The sequence below is a fragment of the Colletotrichum graminicola genome (assembly GCF_000149035.1).
Source record: "Colletotrichum graminicola M1.001 genomic scaffold supercont1.27, whole genome shotgun sequence".
Lineage (NCBI taxonomy): Eukaryota > Fungi > Ascomycota > Sordariomycetes > Glomerellales > Glomerellaceae > Colletotrichum > Colletotrichum graminicola.
Genome location: NW_007361031.1, coordinates 420,561 through 438,048, shown reverse-complemented (window position 1 = coordinate 438,048; position 17,488 = coordinate 420,561). Strand labels below are relative to the sequence as shown.

The 17,488-nt window shown below is 55.4% G+C and overlaps 7 protein-coding genes across 7 annotated transcripts; 3 read left to right on the top strand and 4 right to left on the bottom strand.

Moving 5' to 3' along the window:
- Positions 1-69: 69 nt before the first annotated feature.
- On the bottom strand, positions 70-3,385 carry GLRG_06764 (nrap protein; the record flags this gene model as incomplete). Its single annotated transcript, XM_008097618.1, has 2 exons — positions 70-3,114; positions 3,173-3,385. The coding sequence occupies 2 exons, from the start codon at positions 3,383-3,385 to the stop codon at positions 70-72; spliced, it is 3,258 nt and encodes a 1,085-aa protein (XP_008095809.1).
- Positions 3,386-4,948: 1,563 nt separating this feature from the next.
- On the top strand, positions 4,949-6,651 carry GLRG_06763 (coenzyme A transferase; the record flags this gene model as incomplete). Its single annotated transcript, XM_008097617.1, has 3 exons — positions 4,949-5,008; positions 5,090-6,457; positions 6,520-6,651. 3 exons carry the CDS (start codon positions 4,949-4,951, stop codon positions 6,649-6,651), a joined length of 1,560 nt encoding a protein of 519 aa, XP_008095808.1.
- A 334-nt stretch (positions 6,652-6,985) lies between these two features.
- Positions 6,986-8,342, bottom strand: GLRG_06762 (uncharacterized protein; the record flags this gene model as incomplete). Its single annotated transcript, XM_008097616.1, has 2 exons — positions 6,986-8,159; positions 8,230-8,342. The coding sequence occupies 2 exons, from the start codon at positions 8,340-8,342 to the stop codon at positions 6,986-6,988; spliced, it is 1,287 nt and encodes a 428-aa protein (XP_008095807.1).
- A 1,622-nt stretch (positions 8,343-9,964) lies between these two features.
- Positions 9,965-10,890, top strand: GLRG_06761 (casein kinase substrate phosphoprotein PP28; the record flags this gene model as incomplete). Its single annotated transcript, XM_008097615.1, has 3 exons — positions 9,965-10,034; positions 10,100-10,674; positions 10,768-10,890. 3 exons carry the CDS (start codon positions 9,965-9,967, stop codon positions 10,888-10,890), a joined length of 768 nt encoding a protein of 255 aa, XP_008095806.1.
- Positions 10,891-11,164: 274 nt separating this feature from the next.
- Positions 11,165-12,193, bottom strand: GLRG_06760 (uncharacterized protein; the record flags this gene model as incomplete). Its single annotated transcript, XM_008097614.1, has 1 exon — positions 11,165-12,193. The coding sequence occupies one exon, from the start codon at positions 12,191-12,193 to the stop codon at positions 11,165-11,167; it is 1,029 nt and encodes a 342-aa protein (XP_008095805.1).
- Positions 12,194-12,526: 333 nt separating this feature from the next.
- On the top strand, positions 12,527-15,646 carry GLRG_06759 (translation initiation factor IF-2; the record flags this gene model as incomplete). Its single annotated transcript, XM_008097613.1, has 3 exons — positions 12,527-12,550; positions 12,608-15,434; positions 15,495-15,646. The coding sequence occupies 3 exons, from the start codon at positions 12,527-12,529 to the stop codon at positions 15,644-15,646; spliced, it is 3,003 nt and encodes a 1,000-aa protein (XP_008095804.1).
- Positions 15,647-15,874: 228 nt separating this feature from the next.
- GLRG_06758 (uncharacterized protein) lies at positions 15,875-17,056 on the bottom strand (the record flags this gene model as incomplete). Its single annotated transcript, XM_008097612.1, has 1 exon — positions 15,875-17,056. One exon carries the CDS (start codon positions 17,054-17,056, stop codon positions 15,875-15,877), a length of 1,182 nt encoding a protein of 393 aa, XP_008095803.1.
- Between the last annotated feature and the right edge of the window lie 432 nt (positions 17,057-17,488).

Genomic DNA, 17,488 nt, shown 5'->3' with positions numbered 1-17,488 from the left:
CTTTTCCCAAACCCGCTATGATGAACAAATTACAGCTACGTCTTGACCCCCTGGCTCTCTTTGCTTCCCTCATTCGGTAAGCTCGATCCGCTTGATCAGATCGCCACCGACCCTGGCAATCTCCAGCAGGATAGCCGGCTTGTTAACCTCGACAGGGTCAGCCTCCTCATCGCCAGCGTCCTTGACCTGCCGGAAGTTGTATGGCAGACCGACACGGAAATTCTGCCTGCTGCGGAGCTTGGGCTGCCAGATGGCGCCAATGACAACGTCGTCCGGTGCCCCGTGAAAGAAGATGAGGGCATCCTCGTACGCGGCCTCGAGCTCACGCAACAACACCGTCGCTGGGTGCCTTGCGAGGGGCAGGGGCACTTTGCCGGTACGCTCATCGAGGTTCTTGAAGAGCGAGTGGCGCGTGCCGACCTCAGAGGCAGCGTCGCGGACGACACGCTTCAGGGCCGAAGAGGATAGGTGGAGGAGGACGTCATAGTCGGCGAGGGAGGGGCGGAAGAGCTCGGCGGCGTCGAGGGCGATGCCTCGCTCCTTCACGAGCCTACTCGCGGCTTTTGCGAGGCGCGTCATGCGCGTCGCAAGAAGCTTCGAGGGGCCGTGACGGGTATAGGCCAGGCCGAGGTGATCGTGGGGCGTGGCGACGAAGAGGACGGCGTGGTTCATGTTGGGGTCGCCTGCGCGCCAGGCCTCGAGGTGGTGCGAGACGATGGCGCGGTCTTCGGCCGCCATGTCGTCCGAAGAGTCGACGACAAGGGCCTCATCGCGCCAGTCCCAATGGGATAGGAAGAGGAGTGTACGGAGGAAACCCGACATGGGGCTCGAGGGTACCTTCCATGGGTGCGGGTTGAGGAAAACGTGGAGGACAAGCAGCTCAATGAGCTCTTCGGTGACGTGGCCCGCGAGCTTATGCACGTTGAACCAGTGCTTGACGAGGCGAATCGTTGTAGAGAGGGTCGTGAAGCGCGTGCAGTAGGTTGTGATCGTTTGCGTGTGCAGAGGCAAGTGCTTGTAGCGCCAGTGCAGGTTGAAGAGAGCCTCCTCGGCTTCGGCTCTAATCTGGGGGCTGAGGGTCTTGTTCTTGGCTTGGCGGTCCAGGAGTGTCTCTTCGAGTTCGGCGTAGATACGCAGACGGAACGCGGCCCCTGTCTCATAAATGATGTCCAGGTAGGCCAGGTTGTCAATGTCGCGCGCCGCATTGTCGCGGCCCAGGCTCGTTGTGATGCTGTCGTTGACGGCTCGTAATCTGCGGTCAATGTCCAGGAGGAACTCAATCTTGGTTTCCTGGATGGCGACAATGTTTTCCGGCCACTTGCTGGAGGCCTCAAAGTAAAGGTTCACATCCATGGCTGGGGGACTGGTCTTCTGGGAGAGTGTGAATGGTGGCTTGAACGAGGCGAATCGGAGCTCAGGAACCACGGGAGAGATCTGCCTGATTGACAACGGTATGTCTTCCAGCCCGCGGATATCTTGTTCCAGGGTCCCGAAAGCCTTTCTCGCCGCCTCGAAGGCTTCTTTGTCCAGGGGCGAAATGTCCAAAGACGAAGGGAGTTCGGCATCACGGAAGCGCAGGTCACCAGCGCCGAGGCTCAGGTGACGCTGGAGGATATAGCGAACAATCTCCTCGCAAATACCCGCGGCCGTCTTGTTCGTCCATGGCACACACTCGAGAATGCTGCCATCCTGGAACCGTCTCAGCTCAGCCTTGTCGCCCCAGAATTTACGGAACTTTGCGGCATCCTTCTCCAGCTCGGCTGATGGGCCATATTCCATCAGCCGTCCCATGTTGGCGGGGTCGAAGACAATACCAACTTGAATGTTGGGAAGGCCCCGGGGCTGGTTGCCGGTGATTGGCCAGGACGCTGGATCTTGGCTCCAGAAGTGGATCAGCTGGGATCTCTCCTTCAGCGCTTTCTTGAGAAGCGCATTTGCTTTGAAGCTGAGGTCCCAGACGGCTCCCCGGCGGTCAGGGTTGTTGCTCTTCGAGTTGCTATCAACGTTTTGGATCTCAAAAATGGCATCGTATAGCTGTAGCGGCATGTCGGCTTTAGTGATAAATGTCGGCTCAAATTGGTTTGCCAGGGTGTCATTGAGCACCTCCATGGTCGTGCAGGCATGAAAGTGAAGAAGACTTGCGGACCAAGGGCTCATCTTGTACAAAATGTTGACTTCGCGATCCGGATCAAACATGACGGGGCCGTTCTCGCGGATGACCTCGGCGCCGTGCTTGTAGGTCCCGAATACGAAGGGCTTCTTGGAGAACTCGGTAGAGGCGAGGAACTGGACAGTAGCCTTGAACAACTCCGTACTGCTCAGAGCCGAAGAAAGCGCTGGCTGTCCGTTTCGTCCACCTGTCTGTAAGAGCAGTGCCATCATGGTGGCCCACTCAAAGTGACCAAAACCGCCCTTAGATAGCGAACTACCAAGGCCCCGTTGTTGAAGCCAGATCCTTCCGAGAATGCAAGCGTCCGCAAAAGCTCTGCATTCTGTCTTGGCCCGGGTCAGAACACGGAGATACGTGATGAATGTGTCTTCGGCCTTGATCGTTGAGTTGTAGAACGGTGTTGCGGCATTGGGATCCTTGGCGTTAGTCTGTCCACTTCTATTGCTGTTGAACGACGGGTTCAGCTTTGTCTTGGGGAAAACCCCTTCGGGAGCGCAGGGAATGACCCGAATGACATATTCCGCCTTGGTTTGTTTCTTTCCATCGCTCTCGTCGCCTAGATTGGATGTTGCCGCAGGCCTGACTGAAAGGACAGGCAAGAGGGCGTTTCCGTTCAGGTACTCGAACTCCAAGCCAGCCGACTCTCCGAGCTCCTTACGCAAGTTCGCCGCGATATAGGCAATGTAGTACGCTCTCCGGTAAAAGTAGCGCATGTTTTGGTGATCCTTCTCTTGGAAAAGCGAGGCGGGCATCTGCACAATCATATCAACGCCCTTGTTGGCCTGAGCCTGGACCATAGTTCTCGAAACATAACTTCCAACGACGTTGTAAGTCGCGGGCTTTTCGTAGGAGAGCTTATACGGCGCATCTTCGGCGGGCTTCGGTTCCGGGTAAGGAATCTTTATGCGATGAGTCTTTTGGAATTTGCGCGTGGCTTCGGCGATCTGGAAGTCTGGTTAGCAACTACATGTCTGGGGAGCCAGTATCGTGAGTTCAACCAACCGGAATAGGGCCGTGAGACTCAATGCCTCCGATCAGGTTCCTGATCTTATGCAGTAGTGTGTCGGCGCCATCCAAGGCCTCGGAATAGTCAACCTTGACCTCCTTTAGAAGCTCGTCCGTCTGCAAGACGAATGGACTCGCAGTCGCAATATTGGCCGCGATCCTGGAGTCGCCCTGGTGAAAGACTTTGCGTCGCTTGGGACTCTGCTCCATTTTGACGACTTGACGGATCAGCACCGTGATTTTTCGCGCAATGGAGCTGTTTGGTTCGTGGCCGACAAGTGCAATGGACCAAGAACACAATTACACTGCGAATACGGCGGCGACTACGAATTCCGTCTACACCCAGAACCACCCGCGATCAAGGGAAATTTTTTGAAGCGTGGGGCATCCTGCAGGCCGATAAGCCGCTGGGAGAAAACTTATCCCTGGCCGACCGCCCGATAAGACTTGGAGCCAGTTACAGACCCGCTTTTATCTGAACATTGTCCCAGGCACCCTAGGTAGGGAACCAACCCAGACAGACAAGTCACGGGGATAAATATTCAGAGACACTGTTGTTGTTGAGGGCTAGTTTCCAATGACCTAATACGTCCTCTAACAATTTATCCCCTGATTCTCTCTTAAGCGTCGAGTTCCAATGGAGTTCCCTCTAGGGGCAATGCCGAACCAGCGAGAAGGCACCGACCGGCATCACCCCACAGCAACTATCCGTCCTAGAACTTGAGTGCCAGACCACGTACCCGGACGAAAGGCCAAAGATCATGGTAGGTAAAGAGCGCATGGGATGATGGAATTTCAAACCCGCCAAGATGCGCCCCAGCATGAAAACGGCCGGTATCGCTGTGGAGTAGACACAATTGCTGCCGAGCCTTGGTATGAACGATCTCGTGGCGGTTTGATTCCGCTTCGGCACAGTCTTCGGCAAAAGGCGCCGCTATCCGAGTCGGGTTAGGGCCCCTACTACGTACATACCCACTCGTGCCACTGTACTCTAGCTAGCTACACGGTGGCAGTATACGCCTATAATCGATTGATAACTATGTGGCGAGTTGCGAAGCCCAGCAAAGCAATAATGAAGCCCCATCACTCAACGACAGACATCTTGGTTGTTGTTGTTGTTGCAGCAGAGGTGGCTTTGCGGGGTTCGGATGGAGAAGCTGGAGTTGAGACTTTCCCCATTTTTGGCGTCCTCCACCACAGAGCACAGAGCGCAGGCGCCAAAACATTTAGCCCCGCCACTTTCCGAGTCACGGAACTTGGGAGGGGGATGGCTGTCGGGAGGTACCTTACTGTCACCTTCAGTACTATCGCAGCTCCAAGCCGCACCCAAAGGGTACCTACCTACCTCAGGTGGGCAGGGATGCCGGGCACTTCTGAGCGTGAGACACCCCTGGCAACGTCCCCAGATCCAAGCTTGCCCTCCTCCTTGCCGAGCTCAATCCCGAAAAGGCGGAGCAGCATACATCCCCCCCCCCCAGACACTACACACGGCACAAGGAGACGGAAACCCACGGCCTTGGAAGCCAAGGTCACGTACCAGATGCAATATATTGACCCGGCTCCCTTCACAATCCCTGGTGAAGGGTGGTCCTTTCTCTTCCCCGATTCCCTCTAGCCCTACCTTTTTCTCTCCCGTCTCCAACCCTTCTCTTGGTTGTTCTCTACTTTGTGCGCTGTCATCGTGGAAGCTACTCGGTCATCATTCTCTGGACCTCAACCGGTGCTTGCATTCCTCCTCTCACAGTACTCCCAACTTCCTCCACACCGTTCACGATGCCTTCAGCAGCTCTGTGTGCGCGCTCGTTCCGTGCCTACGCCCGGCATGGCTCTAACGTATGTCAAACCGAGATCAGGAATCTATAGACAACCGGACGCCACACTCGGCAGCTTAATTGACCCTTCTTCTATGAGTAGCACACTGCAATTCTCGCCCGCGCATTCTCCGCGACAGCGCGGAGACCAGAGATCAACAAGGTCTATCCTTCAGCCGCCGAGGCTCTCAAGGACATGAAGCCCAACTCGACGCTTCTCTGCGGCGGTTTCGGTCTCTGTGGTGTCCCGGACACCCTGATCAACGAGGTTCTGAAGAAGCCCGAGATTACCGGCATCACTGCCGTCTCCAACAACGCCGGCACAGACACTTCCGGCCTCGGCCAACTGCTGAAGACCAAACAGATCAAGAAGATGGTAGCCAGCTACATTGGCGAGAACAAGACCTTTGAGAAGATGTACCTGACCGGCGAGGTCGAGCTCGAGCTGACCCCCCAGGGCACCCTCGCTGAGCGCTGCGCCGCCGGCGGTAAGGGCATTCCGGCCTTCTACACCCCGGCTGCCTTTGGCACCGTCGTCCAGACCGGCGAACTACCACTACGCAACAAACCCGACGGCTCGCCCGACCAATTCTCATACCCCAAGGACGTAAAGGTCTTCAACGGCAAGTCGTACCTCCTCGAGCATAGCATCGCTGGCGACTACGCCTTCGTCAAGGCCTACAAGGCCGACAAGCTCGGAAACTGCCAGTTCCGTCTCGCCGCCAACAACTTCAATGGCGCCATGGGCCGCAACGCCAAGATGACCATTGTTGAAGCTGAGCAAATTGTCGAGCCCGGCGAGATCTCTCCTGAGGCCGTTCATCTGCCTGGCATCTACGTCAAGCGCGTCATTCAGAGCACGACCGAGAAGAACATTGAGAAGTATACCTTTGCCAAGGATGAGAACGACGCCGACGCCAAGAAGGCCCTCGGCACTGGCGACACAGCCGCCAAGCGCGAGCGTATCGTCCGCCGCGCCGCAAAGGAGTTCAAGAACGGCATGTATGCCAACCTTGGTATCGGCATGCCTATGTTGGCCCCCGGCTTCGTCGGCCCCGAAGTTGAGGTTCAGCTGCAGTCCGAGAACGGCATCCTCGGCCTAGGCCCGTACCCCAAGAAGGGCGACGAAGACGCCGACCTCATCAACGCCGGCAAGGAGACCGTCACGCTCAAGCCCGGTGCCGCCGTCTTCGGCAGCGAAGAGAGTTTCGGCATGATCCGCAGCGGGCGCATCAACCTCACCATCCTCGGCGCCATGCAAGTCAGCGCTAATGGCGACCTCGCTAACTGGATGTTGCCCGGCAAGGTCAAGGGCTTTGGTGGAGCTATGGATCTCGTCAGCAACCCCAGCGCGACCAAGGTCGTCGTCACAATGGAGCACACGGATAAGAAGGGCAATGCCAAGATCGTCAAACAGTGCGCTTTCCCCCTGACTGGCAGAGCTTGCGTGTCAAGGATCATTACCGAATTGGTGAGTCGCTCCTGCATAATCCAGAACCATGACTTTCGTCAAATACTAACAGGTACTAACAGTGTGTCTTCGATGTCGATTTCGCGCACGGCCTGACCCTTATCGAAATTGCGGACGGTGTAACGGTGGAGGAGATCAAGAGCAAGACCGAGGCGCCGTTCACGGTTGCTGACGATCTGAAGCCCATGTTGTAAGGCTAGAGCGGTCTGTAGAATACCCCAGAGGTTGGATCTGTTAAGGAATACCGTTATGGAGGGCAAGCTGTCGGCATATAGAGTACGGCGTCAAGTTAGGGACCAAATTAGCCATGAAGTTCTTTTTTCTTTCGTGCCCTTGAGCTCTATTGCTGTTAGATTTACCCGTTTGTCTCCTTCAAAACCTCGTCATATCCTCTACAATACTCCCATAACGCTGACTTCCCCATGTCTTTTCTTGGATAACATTCTGTTTGTACTGTCCACCCACGCCAAGGATGGTGTTGCCGGGTCTCGTCTTGACTTTGCCTTTGCAGAATATGGTTTCCTTCCATCAAGAGCCCATAAATGATTGCAGGATATCATCAAGACGCCGTCGCTTCTTCCGATTCGGATTCAGGCCAGTCTCTACATTCCCAAGCTGAACAGTAGGCTTCATTAGCTCCGCCGTCTTCCGCGCAGACATCTGCTTGTTACTCGGTGAAGAAGTCCTGAAGAAGGTATATCTTGAGGTCGCAAACAGACCGCGGCGAACATAAGACACGGCAGGTGTGATGCCTGGCCTCGAGGAGCCGCAGTGGCCCAATTGGAGACATGCTAGCGGCTTGGACGGGAGCACCAGCTGTTCCGAGACGGTTTTCCGCACCGTCTCGAAGCCCACTCTGGTCAGATCCTCGTCATTCGTGAACTGGCCGATAAAGGAGTACAGCCAGAACGCCCAGGTCTCGAAAGGGAAGCCCTTACACGTCTGGGCTTCGTAGCCAGGCACGTCAACGTACATGGAGAGGTTCCTCTTGGCCGCGTCGCCAAGGTGGTCGAGAAATGACGGCGCGTCCCGGTTAGGGATGAACTTGATGGGCTGGTTGCTGCTCTGGCAAAAGTTCATGAGCCCATCGTCGATGTTCCGGGCCAGGCCCTGCACCTGTCTCGGCTTGCTCTCCTCGACGAAGTCGAAAAGCATCAAGTACCAAAGCAGGGTGTCGTGGGGGCCATGCAAAGGCTCCTCCATTTCCCAGCCCTCGCGCAGCGCCATGTCCGCGGCGCCCCTCCAGTCACTCCGTGACGCGTTGACGTCATACAGCGCGAGCGACGGGAACCTGGAAACGTATTGGAGGGATTTCTTGGTCACCGACTCATCGCCCCAGAGTCTAAGGATACGCAGCAGGGGAAAGGGGTTTTCCATCTCCAACCAGCCCCTGACGAGGCGGTCGTCGACCTTGGGGAAGATGGTTCGCAGCTCGTCCGCCGGCTGGATAATCTCGAGAATGGCAAGATTCTTGAGGCGGCCAAGGGCCAGCAGTTCGTTCTCTGCAAACGAGCAGAATCCCGTGATGCTGAGATGCGTCACAAAGTCGACGGCTACGGATTCGAGCGGCCTAAGGTAGTGACGGAGGTTCTCGCTGGGCTGACAAATGTGCTGGCGGTATCGGTAAAGGCCCAATGTCTTCTCGTCGTCCTCGGCGAGCAGAAGTTTTGAAAACACCTTCCATGCCTGAAAGCACACACCCCTACGAACGACGCATTAGACCTATGAATCTTGTCTGATCGGGTAGGTCTTCGAGAGATGGACGGACGAACCTGTTCTCTAGCAGTCGCCATATTCTCCACAAGTACCTCTTGGGCAGGTCCTCACGCGCGAGGTGCTGTTCCGTCACGTCACCTATGTTCTCCGCCACCGTATGCATCGCCATGTCGGCCAGCGACCTCGGTCCCTTTCTCCCCTCTCCACCGCGACCTTTCCGGGGTGGCCAGCCCGTCCGCCTCGACCAGTCCCGGCCGTTTTGATACGCATCTGGAGGGCGCGGTACAATGACCTCTTTGTAGACTTGTCCCGACTCGTCAAACATGGCAGCTGCTCATACCGAGGGTTATATTTGGAGGACAATGTCTCTGAGAACCTCTCACGCAACGCTCTTTTTTATAGCAAAAAGCATGAATCAAATCGATGGTTTCACGTTCAAGAGTGAGATGATACGTAGGGGAGGAGCCGGACTTCTAAGGACTCTGATAGGCACTGTGCACATGCACGGTGTCCAAACACATCACACTACTTGCTCATGGCGGCCTCTGGCCAGTTCACGTACAGATTGGAAACGACGCGTCCACTTTGCTACGTCGGAGAACAAATTCAATGTGCTTCACTAAACACAATGGAATCATATCAAAGCCACGTGAGCAGTTGCTATCAACAGTTACAATCCAATACTAGGGCACAGCAAAAGCCGGGGGCTAGAGAGAAGAATGTATCGCCGCGTAAAATTTCTCTGATCACCAATACAGCCGAAGCTGCCACGGGACAGAGGGTAAGTGAGCGAGGAAAGTGCGTCAGTCTTACCTCCCATTTCCCCTCCAGACACCTTCATTGATAACGTGAAAGCCAGAGTGAATAGAGAGGGTTTGTGTTTTATGATTAGGTAAAGAAGAAAAAGAGAAAGAGAGAAAGCTTCGCTTTGCGCGAAATCGCGGCCTTCATATGGGAATTTTTTTCCCCAGAGTGGGTCGCGGCGGCTGGAAACACTCGGCACGGGGGTTCTGCCGGTGGCCGGGTAAAACCGGTCACATCACAGTACAAATAAACTCTTTACACGGAGCACGTCAAACCCGCTTTCCGGCGAATCCTGAGGTTTCTTCGGTTCGAGGGTTCTGGATGGGCACACAGTGCCAAGGAATTCCGTAACTAAACCTCTCTATCAACCAAGCCTCTGCAGGCTCTGATACGGCCTCTCGAAACCAGGGACTTGCCCGTCCTCAGCGTGGGGCAAACAAGCCGTGGCGGTGAAATGAGGCCAAAGAGGATCCCTCCACCAAGACAGACCAGTCTGTGCCAACCAATAGTGACGAACGCGTTTGTGTTTGCGGGACTCTACAGTCGTGCATTTGGCGTGTGCTCCAACTAAAAGCCCGAGGGACGACTGTATCGTGCTTTGCGTGCTGTGGCTGTTATGCTACCATGGTAGTGATGATTGCCCCTCCTCTTAGCCTGTGACTCTTCCATGTATCTGTTAGTTTCTGCCCAATGAGACCATAACTGAACGACGTAGGTATTGGCTTCCATGTCCTTTTTTCATTCCGCTTGGACCAGTGATCAACACTTCTTCTCCCTTGCCATCTTTGCTGCTGTATTTCTCATTCACTTGTACCACCGCACCCTTTTAAGTGCTGCCACCGCCCACCCAGCAGAGCACACTTTTACCCCGCCATCCACCCCCTTGCGCCAAAGGCTTTCGATAAGCATCCCACTCTTCAACCCCGCAACAATTTGCGCTCTATCCTGACAATCTAGCCAAAGGAAACAATTCAAATCACAGTCAAGATGGCAGGTGGACAGCCAGGATCCAACTCTCGCGGCCGCGGTGGCAAATTCAGGAAGTTTACCCGTGGAGGTTTGTTCACACCCGTGCTCCGCGACAGCACCTCTTCGATGCTGACAATCACAACAATAACCCAGGTGGGAAGCATTTCTCCCGTGACCTTAGACCCCTTGACGCCGATGGCAACGAAGTCAGCATGTGGTCTGCCAACTCGAAGAAGCAAGGTGACGACGAGAGTTCCGAAGAAGACTCTGAGGAGGATTCTGAGGAGGAGTCCGACTCCGAGGGGGACGGCAAGTCCCAGGCCGAGATGACCCGTGCTGAGCGAAAGGCCGCCGCCAAGGCCCGCAAGGACGCCGCTGTAGCCAAGAAGAGAGCCCAGGCCGTCGAGGTCGGCGACCTGCCCCCGTCCGACTCGGAGGAGAGCAGTGAGGACGATGCCGATATGCCCGCCAACCCCAACCACTCCAAGGCTGCCCGTAACCAGACCAAGGCGCCAGTCGACGCCCCTGAGGTCGACGAAGCCGCCGAGGGCGTCAAGAAGCTGACGGTTGCCAGCAACCGCAAGGAGCGCGAGAGCATGGAGGCTGCGCAGGCCAAGGAGAGATATCGCAAGCTGCACGAGGCCGGCAAGACGGACGAGGCCAAGGCTGACCTCGCGCGCTTAAGACTTATCCGTGAGCAGAGAGCTGCCGACGCTGCTCGCCGAGAGGTATGTTTCATTCACACGCGAAGACACACGCGCAGACTAGCCTTTCCATCCAACACCCCCATACTTTGGTACTGACTGGATTTATTACTTCAGGCCGAGAGAGAGGAGCGTGAGGCCCAGGAGGCCGCCAAGAGACAGGAGATCGAGGCAAAGGAGGCCAAGAAGAGAGAGGCCGCCCTTGGTCCCGTTAAGAAGGGCAAGAAGTCTAGCAAATAAGGCGACCCTCAACATATCGGACTCTCGATGCTCATTGGTAATTCGGTTGCAACTTTTCATCATACACCATCGTCTTCGCTGGTCCATATTCGTTCGCAGCATAGCGTGCGTTGGATACTCACATCTGAACCGCAATGTGAACAACACTCTTGCTTTTACTTTTAACACGCCTGCGTCCACAGATGGCTATCTCAAGCTCTGTGACATGCTCCGTTCCGTACCCTACACGGAATCGATAACCATCCCCGTTTTCCATACGAACACACAGCCTGCTTTACATGCCGGCCAGACCATCTGTGCCGACGGCTTCGTGCCATACCTGGTCGAAATCGACGCCCTGCTCCTGGAACAGGTCTCGGATCTGTTTGGCCACCTCCACCTGCTTTTCGGGCCCGAATCCACCAGGTTGCGAGGACTCGAACTGCACAATCTCGATCCAGCGGAAGAAAAGGTTCTCCTTGCCAATGGCGGCGAGAGCGTCCCTAAACTGGAAGACTTGTCTCCGTCTGTCGTCCTCCTTGGCGCTCACCCCCTCTTCCTCCACAGACATCCAGCCGTAGTCTTCGTGATGCACCAGAACCAAACGTCGGAAAGCGTCTAGCGCAATGTCCTTACGATCCACCATCGTATGCGCGTCAATCATGGCCTGCCAGTCGAGATCCCACTGGCCGGTCATGGTAAGATAGCCCGTCTTTTCCTGTAGAAGGAGTGGCGAACAGGCCTGTCGGATGATCTGTTGCAGCGCCTCGTTCTTCTCCTTCTCCTTGAATATGTCACCCAGTTGCTGGTCCCACTCCCGGCTGCGCCGAACGTAGATTTCCTTCTCTCGGAAGCCAACTTTCCATCGCCAGCTGACCGGGTTGCCGTACGACCGGCCAAAGACAAACTCAACAGGCCATGGCCAGACGAAGACGAAGAGCATGAAGTCCAGAGTCAGTGATGCGCCGCGCTTGACAACCTCCCACAGCAACTGTCCCCAGGTCGAGTCACCAGTCGGGAAGGTTGTTTCGTTGGGGTAGCCCATGGCAGACTGAACGAATTTGAAGTAATAGGGAAGGATGTAGTACATGCGCAAAACGAAGAGCGCGGCGACAACCAGGTTCATGCCAACGGGCACAAGAAAGATCTTCTTCTTGAAATCCGTGGGCTTGGAATCGATATGAGTGATGTAGACGTGTTTGGGCGAGAGAGTCTCGAGCAAGGGTTGAAGGACTTCTGCTGGTTTCTTGAAAGGTGCCGGCGGCGTGCCAGGCGACCTCTTGGGCGTCGACTTGGACTTGACGGCTTTGATTTTGGGCGCCATGGTGACCGTCGTGACACTGATACAGCAGGTTGACCTGCAAGTTTGAAAGGAGCTTAACCAGGGTGTCTAAGCTCCAAGCTGGCTAGTTTTGCTAGAGGGGCCAGGGGGATAGATTGCACATTAATTGATGGCCCTGCATAAGCACAACCCGTCTGCAGGTGGATACCTTTTTAGACCAATCAAAGCTCGCCTGTCAGCCAGAAGCAATTGCCTGCACATTGCACATACTCACCTCGAGCTTGAGAAATTTCTGGGGCGATTCGAGCTCAATCAAAGCTTGTCTTGTGTTTCTTCAATTGCCGCCGCTGTTCATGTTGCGCTAAATAACAGACCATGCTTCGATGTAGGATATGGAACGTAAGTAACTTGTCTCCTTTCCTTGACGGTATGATACAAAACCTAATCCCTTCATAGGAGCGAAGCAGTGCACATGTCCGCGCCTTCTGTCGCCACCCCACCCTCTCACGACAACATGACCTTGGTCGGCGCAACTACTCGGACGCATCGAATCCCACCCCGCAGGGCAACGATAAAACCGGCGGCTGGGGCCGAGGTCATGGTGTGAAACCAGCCGGGGTTGCAGGCATTTCTTCAGTACCGCGTGGTCCAGTTGCCAGCGGCGGATGGGGCCAGCCGTTGTTTGGTGCTGAGCCATCTTCAGGGGCGTCGAAAGCCGATGAACGAAAGAGCCCTCTCAGCCTGAGTGACTCACTTGACAGCCTGCTTCTCCCTCATGAGCTCGCGGCACGAAAGAAGCTGGCGGCGCAGCAAGCAATACAGCCCAAGGCTGCGAAGAAGCCAAAGCCCCTAGGTGGCCTCCCTGGTGGTTTGAATGGGCCCAGGATTTCTCGAAACCCTCTCGCCAATAATTTTGCTGTAGGCGCAAAGAAACCACTGGCGGGACTCGAGGAGAAGCCTCTGGCAGCGAAAGATTGGAGACATCGGTCCGAGACAGAGAGACCCCCAACTACCAAACCAGTACCGCACAGCCGACACTTTGCGAAGGACGAGAAAACCAGGTATTCAGCACAGCAAGTTCCACCAAAGCAGAAGATGGGCCTTGGAAACTCGGCCGGCGGGGAAACTGGCGGATGGGGTCAACTCGCGAGGAAGCCCCCCAGCAACCGTTCTCAAGATACAGCTCCCGATGCGCTGTCAAGCCCAGTCTTGTCGAAAGAAAGCTTCTTCTCCAGGTTCACAGAAGTTCTGGACACAAAGTACAATCAACAAGGCAAGGAGCCCCGGACATCACGCCGGGATCTTGGCCGCTCAAGCAGCAATGATTTCGTGACGGAAGAGGTCATGGTGGAGAACTCATCAAAGCCGGAACGCCGAACACGGGATTTTGACGAGTCCTACGAAATCAGCCGCGATCCAAGGCGACGCGACAAAGCAGGAAGCCGGAGAGGAGATGCGTACGGCTCTTCCCGCGGCGCTAAAAAATCGGTAGCGCAACAAAAATGGGAGAACGAGAACGAAGTATGGGAAGACAATGGTGCGAGCCGGGAAGCTGAACGTCGCCGCAAGAAGGCCGAAGCAAAGGCGCGGAGACTAGCGCAGGAGAAGGCTGCTCCTCAGAACATCTTCCTGCCTGAGTTCATTAGCATTTCGAACCTAGGTACTGCACTCAAGTTGAAGCCGCAGGCGTTCCTCAGGTCCTTGTCAGAGATGGGATTTGAGGATATTACCGAGGACAGCATCATGACTGGAGAAACTGCCGCTCTGGTAGCTCAGGAGTTCGGTTTCGAGCCAACCGTTGACACTGGCGGTGTCCGGGATCTCAGGCCTCGACCTCCGCCAGAGGACGTAACCGTGCTACCACCACGGCCTCCGGTTGTTACTATCATGGGTCACGTTGATCACGGTAAAACTACTCTACTTGACTATCTGAGGAAATCCTCCGTCGCAGCCCAAGAGCACGGTGGCATCACCCAGCATATCGGCGCTTTCATGGTGAAAATGTCCGACGGCAAGCTTATCACTTTCCTTGACACTCCCGGTCACGCGGCTTTCTTGACCATGCGACAACGTGGCGCCAATGTCACCGACATTGTGGTGTTGGTCGTTGCTGCTGACGACAGTGTCAAGCCTCAAACCATTGAAGCCATCAAGCATGCCAAGTCAGCAAATGTGCCGATTATTGTGGCCATCAACAAGTGTGACAAGGAGGACGCCAAGCCCGACCAAGTCAAGGCCGATCTTGCTCGTCACGGTGTAGAAATTGAGGATTTTGGCGGTGACGTCCAGGTCGTTTGCGTCAGTGGAAAGACCGGCCAGGGCATGGGCGACCTCGAAGAGAATATCGTCACCCTCGCGGACATCCAGGATATGCGCGCCGAGAAAGACGGCATGGCGGAAGCTTGGGTGCTTGAAGCTAGCGTGAAGCAATACGGCAAATCTGCAAACGTTCTCGTCAAACGAGGCACTCTGCGCCCCGGGGATTTCGTTGTCGCAGGCACCGCCTGGGCCCGGGTTCGGCTCCTGCGGAACGAGGCTGGTCAGGAGCTGGAGGAGGCACCTCCCGGAATGCCTGTCGAGGTGCTTGGTTGGAGGGACGAACTCCCTGCCGCTGGAGACGAAGTATTACAGGCACCGGATGAGGATCGGGCGAGAACAGCCGTCGATTACCGCGAGGAGATGCGTGAACGAGAGGCGTCTTCGAAGCAGCTAGCCGAGCAGGAACACCGCGAACGCGAAGCCAAGATCGCGGCAGAAGTCGCCAAGGAGATCGAAACAGTCGATGCTGAGGAAGGCGAAATTATCGCGACCAAGGTTGTCAACTTCATGGTCAGGGCTGACGTCGTGGGGTCCGTCGAGGCTGTGTGCGCGACCATCAAAGAGATCGGCAACAATGAAGTGAAGCCTCGGATTCTTCGGTCTTCGGCCGGCCAGGTGTCTGAGTCGGACGTTGAATACGCCGAGGCCTCCAACAGCGTTATTGCAAACTTTAACAGCGCTATCCCAGCCCATGTCAAGCATCTGGCCGAGGATAAGGGCGTGAAGATATTGGACCACACTGTCATTTACCACCTGTCGGACGAGGTGAAGCAGGTCATGTCTGAGAACTTGGCCGACAAGGTGACGTCAAAGGTTGTCGGCGAGGCGGAGATTCTGCAGGTGTTCCCCATCAACGTCAAGGGACGCACTTACAAGAACATTGCTGGTTGCAAGGTAAGGAACGGAATGGTCACTCGGTCGACAAATGTGCGCATCTTGCGGAAAGGTGAGAAGATCTTTGATGGTAAGTCAGCCCCCGAAAACCTTGCTCAAAACATTGGATTTAATCTAAAACCGCTTCCAGGCAAGATCGATACCCTCAAGCACGGGAAGAAGGACGTGAATGAGATCAGGAAAGGTACCGAGTGTGGTATCGCCTTTGAGGGCTTCACCGACTTCCAGGCCGGCGACCAGATTCAAACATACGAGGAAGTGAGAGAGAAGCGAAGCTTGTAAGATATGAAGACACCTACACAATAAAATACCGGGGATATCACAGGCGCAGGAAGGAACAGCAGGCACTAAGAGGTACTTGGCTGTCATAGCTGACCTTGGATGAGAGTCGGTTCACCCAAGGGCACAACCCACACAACGTCACTGTAGAGTAGAGATAGACCATAATGGCAATTGTACAATATGTATCATGTCATCTTCGGCCATTCTCGACTTGGCTTTTGTATTATTTTACCATCGCTTTGGTGCAGAGATGGTGCTTGACGAGAACGTCCTACTTGTCACTGTTGACCGCGACCGCTCCTTCTCGAGCTTGGCCAGACCGATCTTATCGGTGACGGGCGTGGCGTTGATGATGTTGTCGAAATCATCGTCATCCTCCCCGTTGTCCGAGTCCGGTTCAACATCCGAATCCGGCTTCAGGGTCTGCGGCCGTGGTATCGCCTCGGGCTTTTTCTTCTCCTCTGCTGAAGGGTTCGAGAATGTCTTTGATGCGAGCACCTTACGACGGATCTCCTCCATGGCTGCATCGTCGTCGCTGTCATCTGATATGGCGTATGGGTCTTCGTCTTCTTCCACTTCCTCTTGGTCTTTCGCGGGCTTCTTACCTAGGTATATGCCGTCGACACTGCCGCCCTCGCCGGGCTCCTCTCCGCTCTCGTCGTCCTCATCGTCATCTTCCTCTTCCTCTTCGTCGGAATCTGGTATAGCTCTCCGATTTGTGTTTCCCCCCTTCCACATATCATCGGCGTCGCCCTCCTCTCTGCTCTCCGCGTACTCCTTATCAAGCCTGTCCAGCCACTCATCCTGAACCCTCTTTACACCCTTCTCGTCCTCACTCGACGCGTACTTTTTCAGCAGACTTCCGTTGATCTCCAAGAACGCCTCGCCATAAGAGAAAGGTGCAAGAACCTGTTCCGCCCACTCGGGATGCCCGCAGATGTAGAATGCCGCAGCCAAGGCCTCGACACAGTTCAGCTTCCACGGCTTGCCGTAGTTAACCGTGTTCGCAGCCACCAGGTAGGGCAGCAGACGCTCGCACTTTCCCCCGACTTTGTTCCACTGTACATCCTTCATGCGCGCCCAGCTACATTCGACGACGGCGGCGCCGTACTGCTCCATGAGGTCGCGGTCGGCCGGAGACACGGTGTGCTTACCGTTGGGGGTAATGATGACTCCATTGTGACGCTGGCCAACGTGAAGGTCGCGCATCATGCCCATGCGGATCAGCTTCTTGCCAGAACATCGCTTGGGATCGCAGTGACCCAGGTCCCAGCAGGCGGCTTTGAAAGTAGGACGGGAGGTAGGGGCTTCGGTATCGTCGCCACTCCGGGGCTGGCGCTGTCGTGGGGGTCCTGAGTTGTGATTCTTGCGGCCGCGAGAGCCGAAGTTATCCTTTTTGTGGCGGACCATTTTCGAGGATTAGAGGGATAATCGAAGAATGGCTCGCGAGAGACGGAGAAAGATACTCGGGGCGAATTTCTTACGGTTGTTCGCCAGCTTCTCTCCTTCACAAGAGATGGTTTGGCGGGGTACGGAGTACTTGGAGGGGCAAAATTGGTAGCGATAGCTCGAAAAATTCGATAAGCTGCATCACTTGGTCCATGTATGCAATTAGGCGTACGTAACTCCAGGAAGATGAGGGAACCCACATATGAAGCATAGGCCACCTTGTTGGAATCGAAGTGGCTCCTCCCGCGCCGCCTGTCACTCTCGGCAGCCCCTCGTCATTCGGCCACAGATGTCAGTGTACGTACCTATCAAAGGGTTCATGAGGGATGCCTGCGCCGACCTACCTAATCCACTATATCCAAATCGCAGGCGCTTGCTCGGCCAGCTCTTGAT